Genomic DNA, 20,305 nt, shown 5'->3' with positions numbered 1-20,305 from the left:
ATTGTCTTCCCAAGAAATTTTGAGTTACCACCCTTCAAAAGTCATTAAGATTAACTGAAATTGTTTAAAATAGCATGTAGAAATATTTTCTTTCGAATTAATGTACATGTTTATTGTCATTATGCCAGATCTTATCGTGTATCCCTTATTCAACTGAGGTCCCGGCGTGGCCCCAACAAGAGGATGGGGCAGGCAGGGCTCCAGTCCGTGGGCCCGAGATGATCCTCATCTCGTTTTTGTTTTCACACTATAAATTCATAATAGGAGGCGGGTGAATAGTCGGACCTATTAGGCCGTCAAAGATCTCGTGCTAGGGGTCCTACTGCAGGATGTAAGGGCCGTGGATCTCTGTGCCATGCCCGACTGAACTCATGGTTTAAACTCACGAGGTTAGAGCCTTGTCGTCCTATTGGGAGACGTATTTACGAATCAAGAGCCTTGATTATAACCATCACTAGAATAAGAGCTCCCGTGCACAAGAACTCTGACATATGCTTAAACAGAAATAACCATGATGCTAATTATTTAATCATAGGCTGTTCATCTGGGTTGTCCGTGAATGGCTTCTGGGTATGAAATCAAGCATCCAACCTCAATAATTTAAGTGAGCACCATGACCCCCTACAAGGGTTGGGGTGGCATGGGCTTTCTATCACGGGGGCCCTAGACAAATCTTATCATTTTTGTCGTTTTTTACACTAAAAATTCACTATAGAGGACGCCCCAATGCAGTGTGGGGGAGGGGGGTCTGGCTCTAGGATGGGAGGGGGGCAGAAAGATGAGCAACTAGATTCTCGCAGGGAAAGAAAAAATTTTATTCATGCATGAAATGTGTCCTATAACTTTGTCTTCTTTCAGATTGTTTTTTCAGCACATTGGTTTTTATTTCACCTGCACTGACCTGTTTCCCTGCTCAAAGAACTTCGATATCTGCGCAGAATGGCAAAATAACATACTACCGTATACAATATAGAGAATTTTCTTCTGCGCACCAAAAAACTCTAATATACGCGACAGCAGTCTCAGTCATTCTCAGACGCTAAGCGTCAAAAACTTATTCACCATGAAAAATCTATTCCTTTCTCAGTTACTCTTTTCATAACCAACAAACGGGTGAAAATAACATTTTATCAGCCTTTAGATAAATTATGCCTTTTAGAAAATTAGGTATATAAACAGTAAACGATGTATTATTCTCTCAGAAATATCATAAATTGAAACCTCTTCCGCCACCTATACAAATAAAAAACGCAACAGTTATGATTCTTCGATTGGAACTGGTGACCGGTTTTAGATCAATGTCCTACATGAAGAAAACAAATATAGTATGATATTAATAAATATTTTTTGAGCAATACTGTAAAAATTGAAATATCAAGTTTGACGCAAGACTTTAACAGTTGATGTTTGCGCGTAGTAGAATAACGTTAGGAACACACTCGAGAACTGTGGCCCTCGTTGACTTCCTGTGACTAATCAAAAGCATATAAAATCGGAATCAAACAGTTCCTTTCGAATCACGGTCACGGTTGTTACCAACGCTATTCTACTACACACGAACATTAGTTATTAAAGTTTTGCAGCAAACTTGATAACTCAATTTATATTATTGCTCAAAAAATATTTGTTATTGGTTTTTTTTTCACGCAACACCGATCCAAAAGCGATATTCTATTCCAATCGAAGAATGATAACATTTGTGTTTCTTATTTGATTGGTGGCAGAAAAGTGGTTTCAATTTAATGATGTTTCTAGATATAGCACATCCTGTACTGTATATATACGAAATTTTTCAAAGGAGGCATTTTTTTTCTAATAAAATTTTATTTTCACCCGTTTGTAGGTTATGGACAAAATTAACTGAGGAAAGCACCCTTTTTCATGGTTAATTAGTTTACAATTACTGTATAATGGACGTTTAGAGCCTCAGAATGACTAATAATGAAAATATTCCTTGTACACTGAGTTTTTGCTGCGCAGAAGAAATTCCCCCGTATTGTATAACATGATATTTTTCATGCCGTACACATATCGAATTTCTGAGCGTAGAAAAACAAGAGGTATGTGAAGGTGAAATTAAAAGGAATGTGCAAAGTATATGGAAAATAAAAAGGATTCTTAGTATCGCAGAAATAAATTTTTTTCTTCAGCTCACCAGGATTTTTTAAACTGGCAGGGGTTCCAATGTGTAATTATTTAGGTATTAATTGCGCAAGCGAAAGCGTTGAAGTAGGGATATTAATTCTTAAACTTGGACATGAGGACGCGTGCATCTTTGGCTATTTTCCTTACATATGTTTACAAGCGATGGCACCACTACACCAGCAATAAACAATTGTTTTACAACCAAAGCAGAACCACATCTTCGGTGCTTTCCAACGTAGGGTATTTATTAATTATCAAGCACTGAGTACTGTTTCACTCATTTTGTTTCCTGAATTGAAAATGGGAGATATTGCCTGATGTTTTAATAAACTATCCCATGGCTATCTTGACTCTGCCAAGCACCCTTCTCTGGTGCATAGGGGCACTCCACGATAATGGATAAGTTGCTCTATGGTAAATATAAGGTGCCGTTTTGGGCAAATGCCTCATTTTTCTACATGGAAATGTGAGCAATTGACAAGGACCACATAGTTTCAGGGCACTCTGATGAGGGCTTTGCACGGGATGAGGGGGATTTTTTCGTCTTGTGGCCTGTGGGCTATACAAAGTTTGCCTATAATATGCCTCGGCGTCTAGTTCACTCTTCCGGTCGTTCTCATGCTCTTTCACACCCTCTATGTCGCTGTTTTTCGTCTCTCGCTCACCGGGTCATTCTTTTGGTCACTCACATGCTTGCACATTCTCCTCCAAGTGGACTTGAATTTTTTTTAAACGCCGCTACCTCGTTAAAATTCAAAACAAAGAACAGCTTTGTGAGTATCCGTAACAAAAAACTTCTCTCCTTTTTAAGCTCTCTGGTATTTTTAAGGTTTCCGTGTCGCTTGATCATGCGTGGAACCCTCTTCCGTGGATACCATTCCTTTGTACCAGGACGCGATTTGAATGATGAGCTACTTCAAAAATTCTTCAGATGTAAGGCCTGAATTCGTCAAAAATTCGGAGTAGGCTGCATCATGGGCCCGTATGTTCTTTGTGCCTTTTCTCTTTGCGGTACAGAAAGTATTTTGTCGGCATTTCGTTAGTAGGGTTCATCTTCATAGCACCTCCCCACAATGTGGAAGGACCCAGGAAGTCGCCTGGCAGTCGAGTGGTTAGGGAACTAGCTTCTCACTGTGCAGGTCTGGGTTCGAATCATGGTTCGGGGATGGATGTCTACTAATAAATTCCCTGGACGGATCATGCTGATCCCTTGGGAATACGTGAAGATCGCGTTATTTAATAATAATGTTTGTCTCTTTTCATGTTTTGTGTAGCTCAGTAGTCCTACTGATAAGCCGAAATTCACAGGACCTACCTATCATCGCAAGGGTCAGCTGTAACAATGAAGTACTGTTGTTCCCTGATGCAGACCTATGTCGAGAACACCTCGACATACCACCGCAAAGTGTTAAATCGTGTGGAAGGTACAGACTTCTGACAACCCAGTTCATATGGTAGGCACTGACTTGGATTCGACTCGAGAATATCTATCTCACGACACCATTGGCTTCTATTTACGTTGTGAACCTCTCTCGAGATATAGCGTAAAACAATTTCGTTACGAAAGGGGGCCACACGGCTGGTACCCAGACAGGAAAAGGTATTGAAACCAGAGTGGTATATTGTATTTTCCGTAACACGAGATCTACCCGCAGACATTAAAAACACTGATATATTCTGAATACTTCCTGAGATATGAGCGTCTAAAGCATTTCGTTACGAAACTTTTTAAGGATACATCCAGTGTAAGTGATATGTTTTAATAGACGTATTCGCGTCAAAAATAATTACAGGTCGAATACTTTAGGAGCAGCTACGCGGGAATTTTCTTCCTAACATCAATATTTTCGAGGCAAATTAATGAGTAAACGAGATCTTACCAAATACTGTCATGACTTGCTCTCGGGAATCCTGCCCTGCTAATGACGTCACTAGACACGTGTACCTCCCGCTGAGATCAGTGGATGGCCTGGGAATTTTCAACGCACGAAATTTCGAATAAGCGTCCACAGTGTTCACGCTGAAATCCATGTCGAGTCTGTTTTTCAAAATTCCGGAAGTATGTCGTAAATTCAGTTCGGGAATCCACTGGTAAACGGGCTCCGTGTTGTTCTCGAAAAACCATTTCACTACCAATCGCAAGTCGTTCTCGTTCCACGAATAATCGCAGTCAAGCACCACGGAATCTTCGGTTCCGTTTTGTACCCATTTCGGTACGGAGAGACGTCGAATTTCAACTCCTTGCACTAATGAACGAAACAGTTGATTAAATTATTAAGCAACAGAGAGAGATATTGGAATGAAAAACAACAGATTCAATTAACAATACCTTGTACAAGAATATCGCGGTATCTAACACAACTACGAATCCAAAAATTAACCCTACTTCATTCTTGCCACGAGGCCCTACAGATCGTATCGAATCAAGATAGGCAGCCAATTTGCATGAAAATGCAAAAGTTTAGCATTGTTTACGGTAAATGCGATAAATCTGTTATTATGCACAAATAACCGGTTTTACGATGCATACTTACCAATCATCTTAGTTTGATAAATTTCTCACTTCTACAGTTGAATATGCATAATACCCAAGCTTCGTTGGTAAATTTGATAAATACTAAAAAATACCATTTTTACCGGTGACTACACAAAAAAAAAATTTACCAACAAAATTGCCAACCACACTATAATTAAGTGTCGTTGGTAAATTTGATGAATGCTTGAAATTTATCGCCTTTATCTGTAACTAATATATCTGTGACTTCTCATAATACCCTATTGTAATTGGTGAATTAGATAAATATGAAAAAAAATTACAAATGAGTCTAGTATGTGTGATGAATATAGTCGGACCCCGATATAATAATAAACTTTATGATCGTACCCGATATAATGATACAATACATGTATGAATTGTCATTGTATCATATAGTACGGTTTATTATGTATAACCAAGGGTGCTCAACCTTTTGAAGAGTACGGGGCCACTTCATTGGTTTCGAAACATGTCTTGAACCATTTGAGTTATCTAGAAATGTGCCACGAGTCACTCCACTCAGGTAATCTGAAAGTGTGCCGCGGGATGCTGTAATGGACTAGAAATGTGCCGCGAGTCACTTATATGATCCGACAAGTTTGCCACGGACCACTTAAGTTATCTGGAAATGTACCTCGAGCCCTTCAGGTGATCTGAGAATGTGCCGTAGACCACTTGAGTTATCTCTAAATGTACGAAGAGTTACTCAGTGATATGGAAGTGCGCTGAGGGACACGTTTGAGTGATCCGAAAATGTGTCGTGGGCAATTTCAGTGATCTTGAAATTTGCCCAGAGCCACTTGAGTAACCTATAAAAATTCCTCTGCCCGCTTAATTGAAGCGTTAATATGTCGCGGACCACTCAAGTGTAGTCTGTAAGTGCGTTGCCAGCCACTTAAGTATACAGTAATATGAAAATGTACAACGTGCCACTTCAGTGAACTGGAGGTGCGTCGCTGGTGTTCCAAGTGCTTTGGAAATATGCTTGGAGTCGCATAAATGATATGGATATGCGCCGTTGGCAGCTTAAATGGTTTGGAAATGTGCCGCGAGCAACAGAAGTGATTTGATAATCTATCGTGAACAACTTCAGTGGTTTGGTTATTTTGGCACGGGCCACATCAGATGAATCTGTGGTCTACGTTTGGCCCGTTGACCATGGGTTGATCATGTATGATGTATACCAACGACACGACGCTTGGGTGTTGTGTCGTTGGTGTGTCACCTGCAAAAGTGATAATTTTCTAGTATTTATCAAATTTACCATCCGCGCTTGGGTACTATGAATAATCTCCGGTAAAGCGATTAATTTAGGAAAATTTGTCAAACTTAACCGAAATGCTCGGTGATTTTTCATAATAACCAATTATTATAACCAGATTTGTCACATTTACCGTATCAGCATTCTCCGATCCTAGTCCGTATAGGGACGACAATTGGCGTGATATTTAAAATTGGCGCCATAATTTACAACACGTTTTTTGCCTAGATTGCCTGATGCTCTAATTTGTGGTTTTGATTGAGAAGGAGCTTTTTTTTCAACATTTTTTTATTTTGAAAAAAGTTTAAAATTACGTTTACTTTTTCTTGTGAAAAAGTATTTAACATTATGACAAAGAGTGACGATGGTGATATCAGAAAAATTCCGTCAAGAACCTTCGATTAAGCTTAGCTGTAAATTCTGTAAATTCAACATGAGATAACTAAGCTCCGAGTACCCCTACCAATAATCCCAGCAATATCTGCTCGATCATTTCCCCAACCAAAAAATTCAAAAATTTCCCTGACCAAAACTCCGGAAAAAAGAAATATAGTTTCAAAAATCTTAGCCTTCCAAACGGATCTCAAGTCCCCTTTTCCCCGCAGAATTTTTCCCTGACTTTTGCCAAATGTGCTTCACATTTTCCGTAACCATTTTTCATTTCCTTGACTCTCTAGGTATAAGTCAATAACGGCTGGATCGGCAGCACGTGTGTGCTTTGCTATTACCAATGCATTGTGCGGTTATTACACTTAGCGTTATCTCACATCGTCACTTTACAATGAAAACCTGGTACATCAATTTTTTTTTTTTGGAAAATTACTTTTTGACAATTTTAGATTGAAAACACCATATCTCATCTACGTATTACAACTTTTGAAGAGAAAAGAATCGGCAACGATCTACTTTCTATATAGAGAAAAGAATTACCCCCATTTGTTTGCCATTCAATGGGAAGACAAGGTTTTCATTATACACAAGGTGACGATACGATAATAACTTATATGTTTTACAATGAATGAACGCCAGAATTCTGCTAACGGACTTATCCCGTTGCCGGGATCTCTTCCAGCCCAGCTTCGTGACAGAGTACGGAACACTCCTGTGGTTATTAAGGAAACAGGTATATGCCTCAGCATAATATCTAGAAAATATATTTCCTGAATATCTTGGGCTGAGAAAAAAAAGCCGTGTATCTCTCACTCCTGTGTTTAATGAGTCAAAAGAAAAAAAATTACTAAACGCATAAGAACTTGGAGCAAAATCGTAAAAAATCATGAAATATAGGTAAAACAAAAAAATCATTTATTATTTTTTTCAAAGAATTTTCTTTTCGATGATATGCAATGGTTCTGTTGTCCAAACAAGTAGAGAAGACTTTTCTAATGAAGCTGCCTCCCAGTGAATTCTTCACAACTGAAATTTCTACCATTTCGCGACGCTTTTCCGATATGTGTTGTCACAACTTTTTAAAACGTATTATGTAAATTCAATATTGAGATCATGCCACAACCCTTACAGTCTAGATCTTGCACCAGGTGATTTCTGCTTGTTTCCGACAGTTGAAGGAAAAGTTCCGTGGGAAAATTAGTACATTAGAGAAAAATTTTGAAAATTTTTCTGCGTCCTAAATAAAAACAGTCAACTCCTATGTAATTCTGTGTGCTAAATACGAAAACGTAAATACGCAAAAAATTAACGTAAATGTATAGAAACCTCCCAAATATCTCTCTATAAGCCTCTCATATAACTGTAGAGTTCATTCATTATTAACATGGTAATATCTCCAATAAAAAATACGATAGACTCTTTCATCATGATATTCTCGTTCAGCAGGTCAAAATCATTCGAAATTGTGCAATTTTCATATCGGACTTTTATTGTTGGATTTTCACGTCGGCAATGTCATCATTGTCCATAGACACTCGTAAAGCACTTTTTAACAATTTGCATGGTAATATCTCAAACAGCAGAGCCAATAAAACATTTTTATGGTGATATTCGTGTTCAACGAGTCAAAAAATTCGAAACTGCATATATTCATGTCAGACGTAATTTCAATGTTGCCCAGTGTTTATTAATCATTTCAGCTGTGTAGGGTTCACTGAGACAGCTTCCAGAAAAAGTCTTCTCTATTTGCTTCGAAAAGTGGAATGAGTGATCGGACCATTGCTTATCATCTGAGGGAAGATATTTTAGAAAATAATAAATTATTTTTCTGTTGTACCTGCATTTCTCGATTCCTTTTATGATTTTACTCGTAGAAAGCACCTTGTATAAGTATGACAATATATTTCGTCGCTCTTGACTTCTACAGGAACGTTTACTGTACATTCGTCAGTTTCCCTTATTTTTTTTTCAACGGATGGTAAAACATTAACTTCAACTCCGATTCACAATGCTGATGAAAATAGAAAATAGCAACTTTTCTCCATGAGTTTATATCCCGCTATGCCAAAAAAAAGTCATCTATCCAAACTCTACTACCTACTCCTATACTAATCAGTTGACGCTGTTGTCTTTCAGATCCCCAATTCGTAAACACAGAGTTATCACCTTCCGTGGACGCGATGAAAATCCGTTAAAAGTCACGGTAACCACACCGTATTCGAGACTTCAAATTGGATCCATATCCAACGTGTTGGATGCATCAACGATGGTCAAAGTATTTGACATAATATTTTATAAAAATAAAAATCCAGGCCATCGAAGTCGTAAAGTTCATGAATGTGGCTGATAACGAAGTTGCCTAATCGATATAGTTTTACGAAGCCAATTCCGACTCCGTAACTTACCTGCTAAAGAATATTATCCTTATCAAGAAAGGACGAGAAAAAGATTCTAATCAGCAAAAGGTCGTAATTTATCAAGGCACGGTGTTGTAACTTGTTAGTAGATAGATGATTATATGCAAGAATTTTCTTCTAAATTACTAATTGGACAAACTACGGATGGGCCAGGGGACTGGAGGCGAATCGGTTACATGATACATCTCTAATTAAATGAGTTAGTTAATGAGTTTTCTCCTGAAAGTTAATATAAACACACACACAGAAAGACAAATAGTCTCCGAGCAATTTTTCTTTTCTCTGGCAGCAATCTACGTTTGCATAAAGTAAACGGTCCGCTCGCATGCCATGCCAACAGCTCTCTGAAGGTATTTCCTTCAATAAGCTTATGAATATCTTATCCCAAACAATAACTCACTCCGTTCGCAGAGAATCTATTAAATACCAATTATTTATCGATTTTTCCTTTGACGGAAATCGTTTTCCAGTATTGTTTTCGGGAAGAGATAACATTATTCTAAAGGACCTTTTATATATGCATAACCATAAACAAATCTCTTCACACTGAAAAACATTATATGTTTATATGTTAAATTAATGAGCGGTGATGGCTATTTGGTGACAGAAAAATTTAATATTTGGAGTTAATAATAACAATAATTGATAATTATATCGGTATGGGTTTTAAATTCTTTTTTCACAATTTTTTTTTAACTGAAATCAATCAAAATATAGAATATTATTAAGAATTAAGAAAATTTTCAGAATTTTTCTTAAAAGAATGGGAATTTTTTATGACTAATTCATTTTAAAATGACTTTGTTGACTGCAGTCGAGTTCACTTATAGCATACCCCCTTGGTGATTTGAGAAGTGTCAATCCCCCGGTGGTGATTTGTGAAGAATGTTATAAGCATGATCTTGAGCTTATATAGTAGTTGTACGTATGCATAAAGTGCATTGTTGGGATTGTCCCGGACAAAATAAGCTTATGCAGTACGTAATTAAATTTAATATAGAATGAATATGTCTTTTTGGTTGAAATCTGCTGAGGAATTTAGAAAATTCATTGGAGCTGTGAAGTACATACAAGACATGCATACCTGCAGTACATATAAGATGCATATTAATATCATACGTTTCTTTTAATTTAATTTATTTCACTGATGTTATTCGAGTTTACGATAATGGTTTTTATTCAGCATTTATACAACAAATGAAAAAAAAAACTAATGATCATGAATTCTACTTGTCACATCAATCAATGTCTTTGCAGAGTTCTTTCAAAGTAGAGATTTTTGACGCTTTTAAAGCACTGCGGATTTTTATCTGCTTTTACAGAGCACAACATTCGTTCATCACCAAGTGATCCAAAAGTTACAGAAAAGAAAACATTCAATAATTTGAAGATCATATTCAATGCTGTTTTCACAGAAATGCGTAGAAAGACATAGAATCTTTTTAAATATGACATAATTTTACTGTTAGAATAATTATATTTTTACCGACAGGTTGCACTTTTTAGCTTTAGACTATTACAGTGCAAATGTAATTACTGTATTTACAGTTAATGTAATTATTTCGATAACAAATTTTTCGTTATCTTAAAAATTTCTACTGCTTACTGTGAAAAAATGCATCGTGATATCACTTGCATATGGATACATGTTGTACAGATAAGGGCAGTTTTCGGCTTCGTTTTTCCACGTTTTCGATTACAATATGTTACAGTAATTACAGATAATGTTACCGTATGTTTTCTCAGTAATATGAATAATTTTCTTGACTAGATGAGTATTTTAGGTATGTTATATCCCCAGTGTATGGGTATAGTTTAAGCGGAAGTGGTGAAATAACAGATAAAAATATATGAAAACGAATGGGCCAACCAAATACGGGTATTACAAAACCGTATGTTATATCCCCGATGTATGTTATAAGTGTAAGTGTACTAGACTATACGCGCAGTATAATTTTGCGCAGGAACAAACCTGAAACGCACCATACAAGAAAGCCTGTTTCTCGGAGGTGCCGTATACCCGCACTCTATAGTCTATATGCTTCAGAAATTAAACTCGTGGCACCAATCGACATTGTCACTGGTCGGCATTGGATTGATTACACAGATTTTTGAAAACAGTGACCGAGAGATTCACGAATATCAGAAGCAGGAGCTATTGTGATTTTCACCGTATAAGGGGAATTTGATGTCTCTTTGATGCCTTAGTGTCTTTTATACGTCATAACTTTGTAGCTCCCTTCAAGAAATTTTTCAAAGTTTCAGTTGCCTACTTGTAGAGATAGTGAACCTATCACCTTAGCTTGGCACTTCTACCCTGCTTTTCCACATATATTAATTAACACATAAATTTTGATATTTTCTACATCTCCTCAAAGTTTTTACATTCTCAACCCCCGTATTCTACCATAATTATTTTACCAAGATATTGGTATAATAATTATGGTGGAATACGGGGAATGCTGTAATTAATCTTATAGCATTTAAATTTTTATAATTTTATTCATTATTCCATTTAAAATTCCCCGTTTATAAACATAATTTAAAAGTTTTAAAATACATGAGATAGTTTCCGTAAATTAGTTGTTTTAATTAAAAATACCGAATTCAATCCAAATGTAATGAAGATTCTCATCGATATTACAGGTGATTTCTTCATACCGGATAGAAAACATTGTCAATTATTCTTATTATGTACATCGTAAAATTAAAAATTTTAATAAAATACACAGTTTGTATAATGAAAGTTCGTGTGTTTTTGAGCTGTCTACAGCCTTACCTGCAACCAAAAAAACCTATAAAAATCTGGAAATGAGAAAGAATTAAAAGCGAAAAAAACAATTAGTTCGATAATCACCACTAGAGCTAGTGTCGTATACAAATTCACACACATGCTAGTTTTTCCGCCAACACGTGTGCACTGAGGGGGATATATTTCTGTTGTTTGTCAAAGTGCATAGAACTAAAATATATGAGAAATATTACATTTTTCCTGAAAACAGTCTCAAAACAGCTTACGTCGTGGTCCAAAAACATTAAAAATTTTCATTAGTGATTCGAAAACACACAGATGGCACTACATTCAAAGTACTTCCGCGCGCGAGCAACTTATAAAAACTTCACCACTATATTAAATTCTTTAGCGCTTATTAACGGGGCAATACGCACCCTGTAATTTAAATTCAAATCAAAAAATATATGTTCGATAAATGTGAGATTTTTGTATAGGTGTCCCAATATTCACCAAAAATTCATCAAAATTGAAGGAATTTGTGCATCTGAATGTGGTTTGCAAAAAAGTTATTCTCAAAAAAAATGCACAAACACAATTCAGTTCAAATTTTGGCTAATGGGGGTGCTGTATGGAAGCAAATTACGTAATTCTATCACAGAAACATTCTTCATTCTGTTCTGTATCCGAAAAGTTCGTAGAGCTTGAGCCGGCGATTCATGGTTAAGGTAAAAACACTTTACTAAAAGTAATTTATCTCCCAATGCCAACATCACAATGAAAACCTTATGTAAGTGCCAGCAACAGGAAAATTCAGAAATGAGGTGTTAATCGTACACCTCAGTAATTCTCAGTATGGATAACTTCTCGATTCGCCCAAACATGTTTATTGTATTTCTTCCATTTATTAATAACCCTACTAGAGAAAAACTCCCTGCGACACCACAACCTAGGATTCTCCCTTACCAATCGATACTACTAAACCAGACATGCACCTCGTCCAAAAAAAAAAAGAGTCCCCTGCGGAACTTCTAGCGAATTTGTACATGTTGGAGTGTTTGTTACGTATAATGCTGCTATCTGCTATCAATTTTTCTAACTAGGCATGAAGTCTAATTATTGAATAGTATACCGTTGTAGGTCAGTTGCTCTCTGCTGTGCGACATTTTAATGGGGGAGGTAGATCGGCTCACATTTTTGTGCCTCGAAGAAACCGAAGAAACCACCGAAAACCATCTTTCAGCCGACCACCACAGTGGCGACGGTGGGGTTTGGATCAGGGACGTCATTTCAACTCTTTCCGGGGGGGGGGGGGTTTGTGTTGTATATATATATATATATATATATATATATATATACCATTTTTAGTGTATTTTCAAAATCCAGGGGGGCAACAGACCCCTCTCCCGCTCCCCCCAAATGACGGGCCTGGTTTGGATCCTAACCACCACAGCGGCTACCAATCGATACCGGTGTCCCCTTGTCAAAACCGTCGATTGACGGCATATTAATTATTCATTGTCCATCCTATCCCTCCCGTTGGAAATTTGGAATTCTTCGATCATGTCTCCCCCGACACCAGCGTTCATTCAATGTAAACACATTCCAAAAATGAAGTCTCTCTCCCTCTTCATAACTCAATCCCCGTGTGCCAATGAGGACACTCGTGGCTCTTCTCTGCATCCCCCCCCCCTTCAACCAAGTCTATGTCCCTCCGTGGGTATCGTCTCCAAAACATGGTGTTTGAAGAATGAAAATATTTTGCCTTTTCCGTGAAATTTTTATCCTTTTACAGGGTGGCCGAAAAGTCCGTAGAAGCTTTAAAAATTCATAAAAACCGGAAAAATAACCGATATATAAGTTTAGCATCGCTAGGTCACGGGAATTTTTTAAGACGGGAAAAAACTCAAAAAAATAGCCGATAGGGGACGCTGATGTACACAAGTTAAATAAAAGATACGCAAGTAACGAAAAGCTGAATGCCTCCAAATCGTTTATTTCAGCAGTATGTGTTCCCCATGACCACCACCACAGGGGATAATACATTGCAGTATTATCCACGGCTTACAACGGTGAACTGATTGTGGATTAGGAGCGCAGGTTCTTATAACCGTCTCATTTGCATATTTCCACCGAAGTCGCTCGTACCAGCGCCACCTATTGATTATTTTTTTAGTGATTTTTTTTACTGTCAAAAGCTAACCCTGCAAACCGTTTTTTTATTTCGGTTTATTTTTCCGGTTTTTATTCATCTTTAAATTTTCTACGGACTTTTTGCCCACCCTGTACTTTAAGTTGTTTGCTCGTGGGAGTAAAATGTTCACTGTTTTTTTTTTCTTCAAGACAATAACAAAAAAACTCAACAATAAAAACAAATCCTTGAAATGGGCACTTTAGGAAATTATTGTTGTTTTTTCCCCTCCTGAAAACTATTTTTAAAAAAACAACTTAAAAGCAATCAATTTTATTACTCGACTGGATCGACGGAGGGGAAAAAAATTCGAAACTTTGTTAATTCTAAGGGAATTGAAAATATATATATATATATGGTTTTTTTATAATACTCGTTTCAGTTGTTTTTTCCCCCCTAAATAAGTTCAAATTGTTTCCGTCAATTCCAAACGCCGCGGATATAAAGTAACTCGTAATTAAGATAAGTAAGTATACGATTTGTATCCGAAAACTGTGTTTCTATTGTTTTCTCTCAAATAAAAGGGTAAATAAGATTACATTCAAATTTTATTACATTGATTTCTCTAAGAGATTTATTTGGATTAAAACTATTCGTTGATTCAGCACAAATATAAAATGTTATTTCCTTGAATGATTTTCATTTTCATTGTGTGTGTGTGTGTGTGTGTGTGTGTAGAAATATTTTTGGTACCTTATGTTAAAATTAACTCTTTTTGTATGCAGCTAGGGTGCTTACTGTTTTTGAGAGTGTGGCCCGCTTCATAGGTTTGAAAACATGTCCCGGGTCAATAAAGTGATCTGGAGCTGTGCCGCGTGTCACTTAAGTGATACCAAAATTTTCCGTCGGCCACTTAGGTGATGCGGAACTGCGTCGCGGTTTACTTAACCCTCAACCATCTATTTAAAGACCCTATTCTGGTATTTAAATTTCAAAAAATAAAATCGAACTTCGTTCATTTCCTGCTGAAAATAATTAATATATTTTGCAATTTTGATTCTGAAACTGTAAAAAAATATGTTACGTTATAGAAAAATGTCTAATCTATGCAATGAGGTTATTTAAAAAAAATAATCAGGAGGTAAAAGAATTCCACTTCCTGTGACGTACAACGTACTGAAATCTGGGTTAATGATCCGTAAATGTTCCGCGGATCACTTGAGTGACCCGTAAATGTGTCGTGCCTCACTTAAATGATCTGCAAATGTGCCGCGTAATTCCTTTTTAAAAATTAGATTTGAGGTAGCGGCCACATCACATGACTCCAAGGGCCAGGGATCGAGCACGTGTGGTGTACATAATTACAACCGTATCAAAAATGTATGGGGGTTTTTTTTTTCCGAATACAATTCAAATCAGATGACTTTTTTCAGAAAGTATCTGTATACGAATATATTCGTGTATTTTCGCTACGTTCCATCGGTTTTCGGATACAAGTGAAGACGAAAACACACTCGTTAACAGTTCAACTCGATATATTAAGATCTAAATACAGAAATTTAGTAACTTTCTTCTTTTGGTAAGAACCATGAAACTCTTATATACTTCTTTTTTTTTTGCCCCCCCCCCCCCCCCTCCCATATTTCTCTAAGAAACTCACGCGAAAAAGCGATTTGAAGGAACTCTTCATGGAACAAGAACAAAATAGAGCTGTTTGATAGAGTCATCCATCAATGGATACTGACGAATGAGTAACAAACGGAAAATAAAAAAACGAAGTTGTAAGCGCAGATAATCCAGTAAAAAACACATACTGCGCTTCAAACTTAAACGCAACTATACAGGTTAGACAACTTCATTTTTTTTAAATCATTTGCCAGACCATAACTGGCAAGACATCCATTACAAATAAACCCTAAAAATGAATGATTCTTCGTCTTCTTATTTTTGAACTGATGGTTTTTTTTCCACAATTAATGAAACGTATTGAAAGTCGAGAAAAATATTTTTTTATACCTATTTCGAATTGTACTGCTTATACAGGGTCTTAAAGAGAAGGTATGGACGTAAAATCGCGTATAAAATCAATGTATTTCCAGACCAGAATTGAGCGTTTTCATCGGTTTCCAGCCTTTGCAGGCCGTCTTCCGACCTACAAATTGCCTGGGATTGGCATATGAAGGAAAAGACAAGTTTGTGCTTGCGTGTCAGTAGTTTAGTGCGTGTACTGTATGTGTAGAGAGAAATAAATTTAAATGTCAATCCAAAAGTGGGTAATTTACAGATCTTTGAATTCAGAGCACTCATCACGAGAAATATTTACTATATTCTGAAGGAACATTTGTCATTGAGAGGGAAAAAAGTAGCTGATGTTGTGTTACCCAAAAACCTTCACGGATTATATGGCATCATTGAGAGATGCTAATCAGAGATTTATGTTTGCAGAGCACGAGTCATTTTTAAAAAATGTCTTTCCTTCATAGACTAAATAGTATAACAATTATATATTTTTCATGGTTGCACTGTCTGTGCACACCCCTCGGTAGCAACCCTGTTAGGGGTCGTTACAAAATTGCAGACCTGCCAATACGCGTCGTATACATTCATAACTATGCAAGCAAGGCTAATGCCGTTAACGTAATGAATATCGGAAACTAACTGTAATTTTTACAAAAATAACACAATTATAATCATTTTACAGCTTAGATTTTACTTTTTTTACTGTTTTCCCCGCAAAATTAAAATAAATGATGAATCGTATAAGTTTGCAAAAAAAGGAATAAATGAGAATACATACGAATTAGATGCGGTTAAATTGAGTATACATGGGAATAAATATTTAAAAAACCCAATGATACTCCACTGACATGAATACGTCTTCAAATTTCTATACCAGATCAACAACACAGTATAGTAAAGAAATACGGTAGAACCTCTCACTGGCTTCCTTTGGAGCCCAGTTGTTTCCTTATTATAGATCAGTAATGTGTGTCTTAGAGTAGTTTGGTGCATATTAAGAATAAGAAGATGCAGTAGAACCGCACTGTAACGGACTTCGCTTATAACGAACAGCTAAAAAAATGGTAAAAATTATAAAATTTTTATCTGACGACTTTAAAACTCGGTTTAGATGTCTAAAAAAGAATTATTAACTCATTTAAAAAACATTTCCAGGCAATTAATTAAACATCAATCGTTTTTTCGTTTTGCGTAAACGTAAAGAAAATACCTTTATATGTCATTATAATCAATTTCTGTTAACTTCAATCCCATTTGAAGAACTCGAAATTTCTTTCTAAGAAATTCATTGCAACCCATCCTCCTAAGGTCTAAGCCATACATGGTAAACCCTTAGCCCACGGAGAAAATGTGGCTCTGGGGGTTATCTGGATGCGGCCTGCCCTCTCGAACCTAATTTTGAAAAAAAAATGACGTAAGTGGCACATTTACAGATCGCTTAAGTGACCGTGCCACAATTCCAGAGCATTTAAGCAGCCCGTAGCCATTTAGAGATCCCTTGAGTGACATATGGCACAGTTTTAGAGCACTTAAGTGGCCCCAGTGTGATTCTACATCAGTCAAGTTACACGCTGCCCATTCCAAGATTACTTAAGTGACCCGCGTCATAATTACGGATCACTTGAGAGATGAGTGACATAGTTCCAGATCAATTGGATCCGCGAAACATTTAGAGATCACTAAAGTGGCTCTGTAGGGGACTTATTAATAGGGAGAATGTCAGTTCAGGTGCCCACTAACTAGCGAAAGTTTTTTTCCGTTTTCGGTGCACCGAGTAAGATGTCATTAAGAATATGTCATATTTTTATAAAGTGTGGTTAATGACGTCAGCATCCTCCAATCAAAAGTAAGCAAATCGGAGACCCTTCGAGCTTTTAAAAAGGGGGAAAAAAGAAAAAAAAATGTAAATTATTTGGCCAAAAAATGACCGGATAATTATCACGAAAAAATATGTCGACTTGGCCATGACACAGAATCATGTCTTTTGTTATCTAACTTTGGATAGGGATCCTCATCCACTTCTCGAACTGGCTGGCCAGTCCCCGAAAGTCGGACACTGGCCGGTTCAATATTCAACGAAATTGGCCATTTCGTGAACTGACTGATTTCGAGTTTTAACATATACATGAGTTTCGGTTCAAACAAAACGGGTCGTATCGCCGTGTGGTCAGCGGCAACAAACGTGACCAGTGTGATGCCGCAGCCTCATTCTATTTTTTTTTTTTTTCTAATGTTCATTTGTATGAAAAATTTATATTTTTCATTGATTCTCAATGATTCACAATTGCTATTAATGCTCTTCGCTGAAGTTGTTCGCAAAACTCAATCCTAACCACTTAAAAACGAAACACGAGTAGAAGCGCGAATTCACCGAAACGAAATCCCATCGCTCAATTACTGTAAATGTTGCAAGGTTTTCAGTTCCAACGATACACTTTTATTTATTTTTATTATTATTTTTTTTTTTACTTTCTCCACTAACCTCATAGTTGATGATTAATAACTCCATTAGAATACTTATTTTCGGTAACATTCAGCAAGAAGAACGAGTCGAAAACTTTCGCCAAATCGCCGTATCGCGTGATACCTAAGTATAGATTCGGAAACAATGACAGTTTCTTTCGTCCAAATGGGAAAAATATATTTCTTTGGTTAGCCCTAAATTCATTCTTTCCGGGAAGGAAAAAAACCTCCACCGTATATAAAAACTCAATTTTTTTATATGTATTCATGAATCACCAAAAGAACGTATCGAACATCATATGCAGGGGTTTTTTTACGACCTACATCTGTAAAATATTCATTTTTTTTCCCCTATTTCTGTTAATTTATTGCCAATCTTTCTAAATGTAAAAAAATGGGCATAAACAAATCCTTCCGAATGGGTTGAAATAATTCAGCGTAAAATGAATTTCCCTTCATGGCTTCTTCTCTTAAAAGTTGGAAGGGGAAATATATTATATTATAAGATGTGGGAAAAAGAGAGGTACCAGGTGCGGAATTTAAATTCGAGAGAAAGACGCATAGGAAAGAACCTTTTCTTTTTCCATGGAACGGTCCTTAAAGTGCTCGATAAATTCGTTTAAAAGAGGAAAATAAGAAACGGAAGAGAAGTCTAGTATTTTACCTTTTTCCTCCCAAAAGAACTAGACGCGGTCTTGAATTCCAAAATCATCATGACTGACTGAACTTCAAAAAAAAGTCTGTACAGAGAGAGAGAGGACAAGGATTTCTCTCGGAAGACCTGAGGAACTTCATTGTGATCGCAATTTTCTAATTTTCCAATTTGTGACTTGAAGGGAAGCAAGCAAAGAAGCATTCCCATTGATCTTTTCCATTTCATCGGGTTTAGTTTTTTTTTGTTTTGGGATTTTATTTCGTTATTTTTGACACAGAAAAATAAAAGTAATTCAGAAGAACAATTCTTTTCTTCTTGAGCTTCCTATTATTTTGAATTACTGAGAATTCGTCTGTGTATTCTGTTAAGTGAAAAAGAATGAGACAAAGTAACTTTTTTCACGAGGATTATGGCTTTATATTATCGGAATTTAAACGAGTTTGAAGAAAGTTTTTTTTTTTTTTTTGCATATGGTTTAAATGGTGCATTAAAATTCGAAACAAAAGCGATAGAATTGGAAGAAATACTTAACACATTTTTGACCGCCTTCCAATTTATGATCCAATCGTATAATGTTTTTATGTATGATAACTGGTTACTGAAATAACGTATATGAGAAGTTTTAAAAAATCGGGCATTGATTTAGTATGTTTTTCTTTGTAACTGCATGCGAATTTGCAATTAATTAACTTTTTATATAATATAAATTAATTACGCCGTCAATCAAGTGCTTTGACAAAGGGACACACAGCAAGTATCGAATGGAAAGAGACAATTCTAGGTCGTGGGACCGCACGGAATTTTTGATCTAATAGGGTTGTAAATAAAATGGAATAGAGCTTACTTCCCCGGAGGTAGAAAATTCTAACGCAATTGACACGTTTAAAAAGAAATACGATGAACATGTTGGGGAAAATCGAAAAGCTCTATCCATACTTACAATAAGTCGACCATAAATATTTGTTACGGGCATTGTATAATATTTCATCATTTATATATAGTTTTTATAATTGCATTTTTAATTCGGTTACTGTATTTTAGAAATATATGACATCTATATTTGTTATGGGCACCTATTTCTCAGCCACGTTGGGCATTTAGCCTGTTGTGGCCTTCTATTTGTACTTGTGTAACTTTATTTAATTAAAATAATTAGTTGTTATGATTTCGGGAAACCTCATATTCCACGTGACCAAAAAATTTATAGAAAAAATCTTTTTTTTTTTAATTATTTCTGTTCATGCTGTTGAAAAAAAACTTCAGATCGAAAATGAGGATAAAATTTCTGAAAATTTAATTTTTGAAACGTCTCAAAAAATCAAATTCCTTTGTTAATAAATTAAAAAAAAACAGCATGGCATTTATTAGATTTTAATTTCCAAAAATATTTGTGTTCCGTACAAAAATTTTTATGAAAATTAATTGAAAAAGAAAATTAAATAAGGCCTAGCGTAAAGGCAACGTCAAAAATGGTGTAAATTATACGTAATATTAACCGTGATTATACGTATTGCAATATTAAAATAACGTGAAAATCGTATTTATACTTAATTCTCA

The 20,305-nt window shown here is 36.1% G+C and overlaps 1 protein-coding gene across 1 annotated transcript in view; it reads right to left on the bottom strand.

Annotated features, from left to right (window-relative positions):
- The window catches only part of LOC149075679 (uncharacterized), a 63,756-nt gene that overhangs the window by 19,413 nt on the left and 24,038 nt on the right, over positions 1 to 20,305 (bottom strand). Inside the window, exon 2 of the mRNA XM_089243168.1 lies at positions 4,026 to 4,391. Within this exon, the coding sequence (XP_089099294.1) occupies positions 4,026 to 4,391 (366 nt within the window). The remainder of the gene's footprint in view (positions 1 to 4,025; positions 4,392 to 20,305) is intronic.

Source organism: Pholcus phalangioides, unplaced genomic scaffold (assembly GCF_987345545.1).
Source record: "Pholcus phalangioides strain wild (caught in Gottingen) unplaced genomic scaffold, Ppha-v1.0 ptg000015l_1, whole genome shotgun sequence".
Classification (NCBI taxonomy): Eukaryota; Metazoa; Arthropoda; class Arachnida; order Araneae; family Pholcidae; genus Pholcus; species Pholcus phalangioides.
This window is presented reverse-complemented; position numbering and strand designations above follow the sequence as displayed.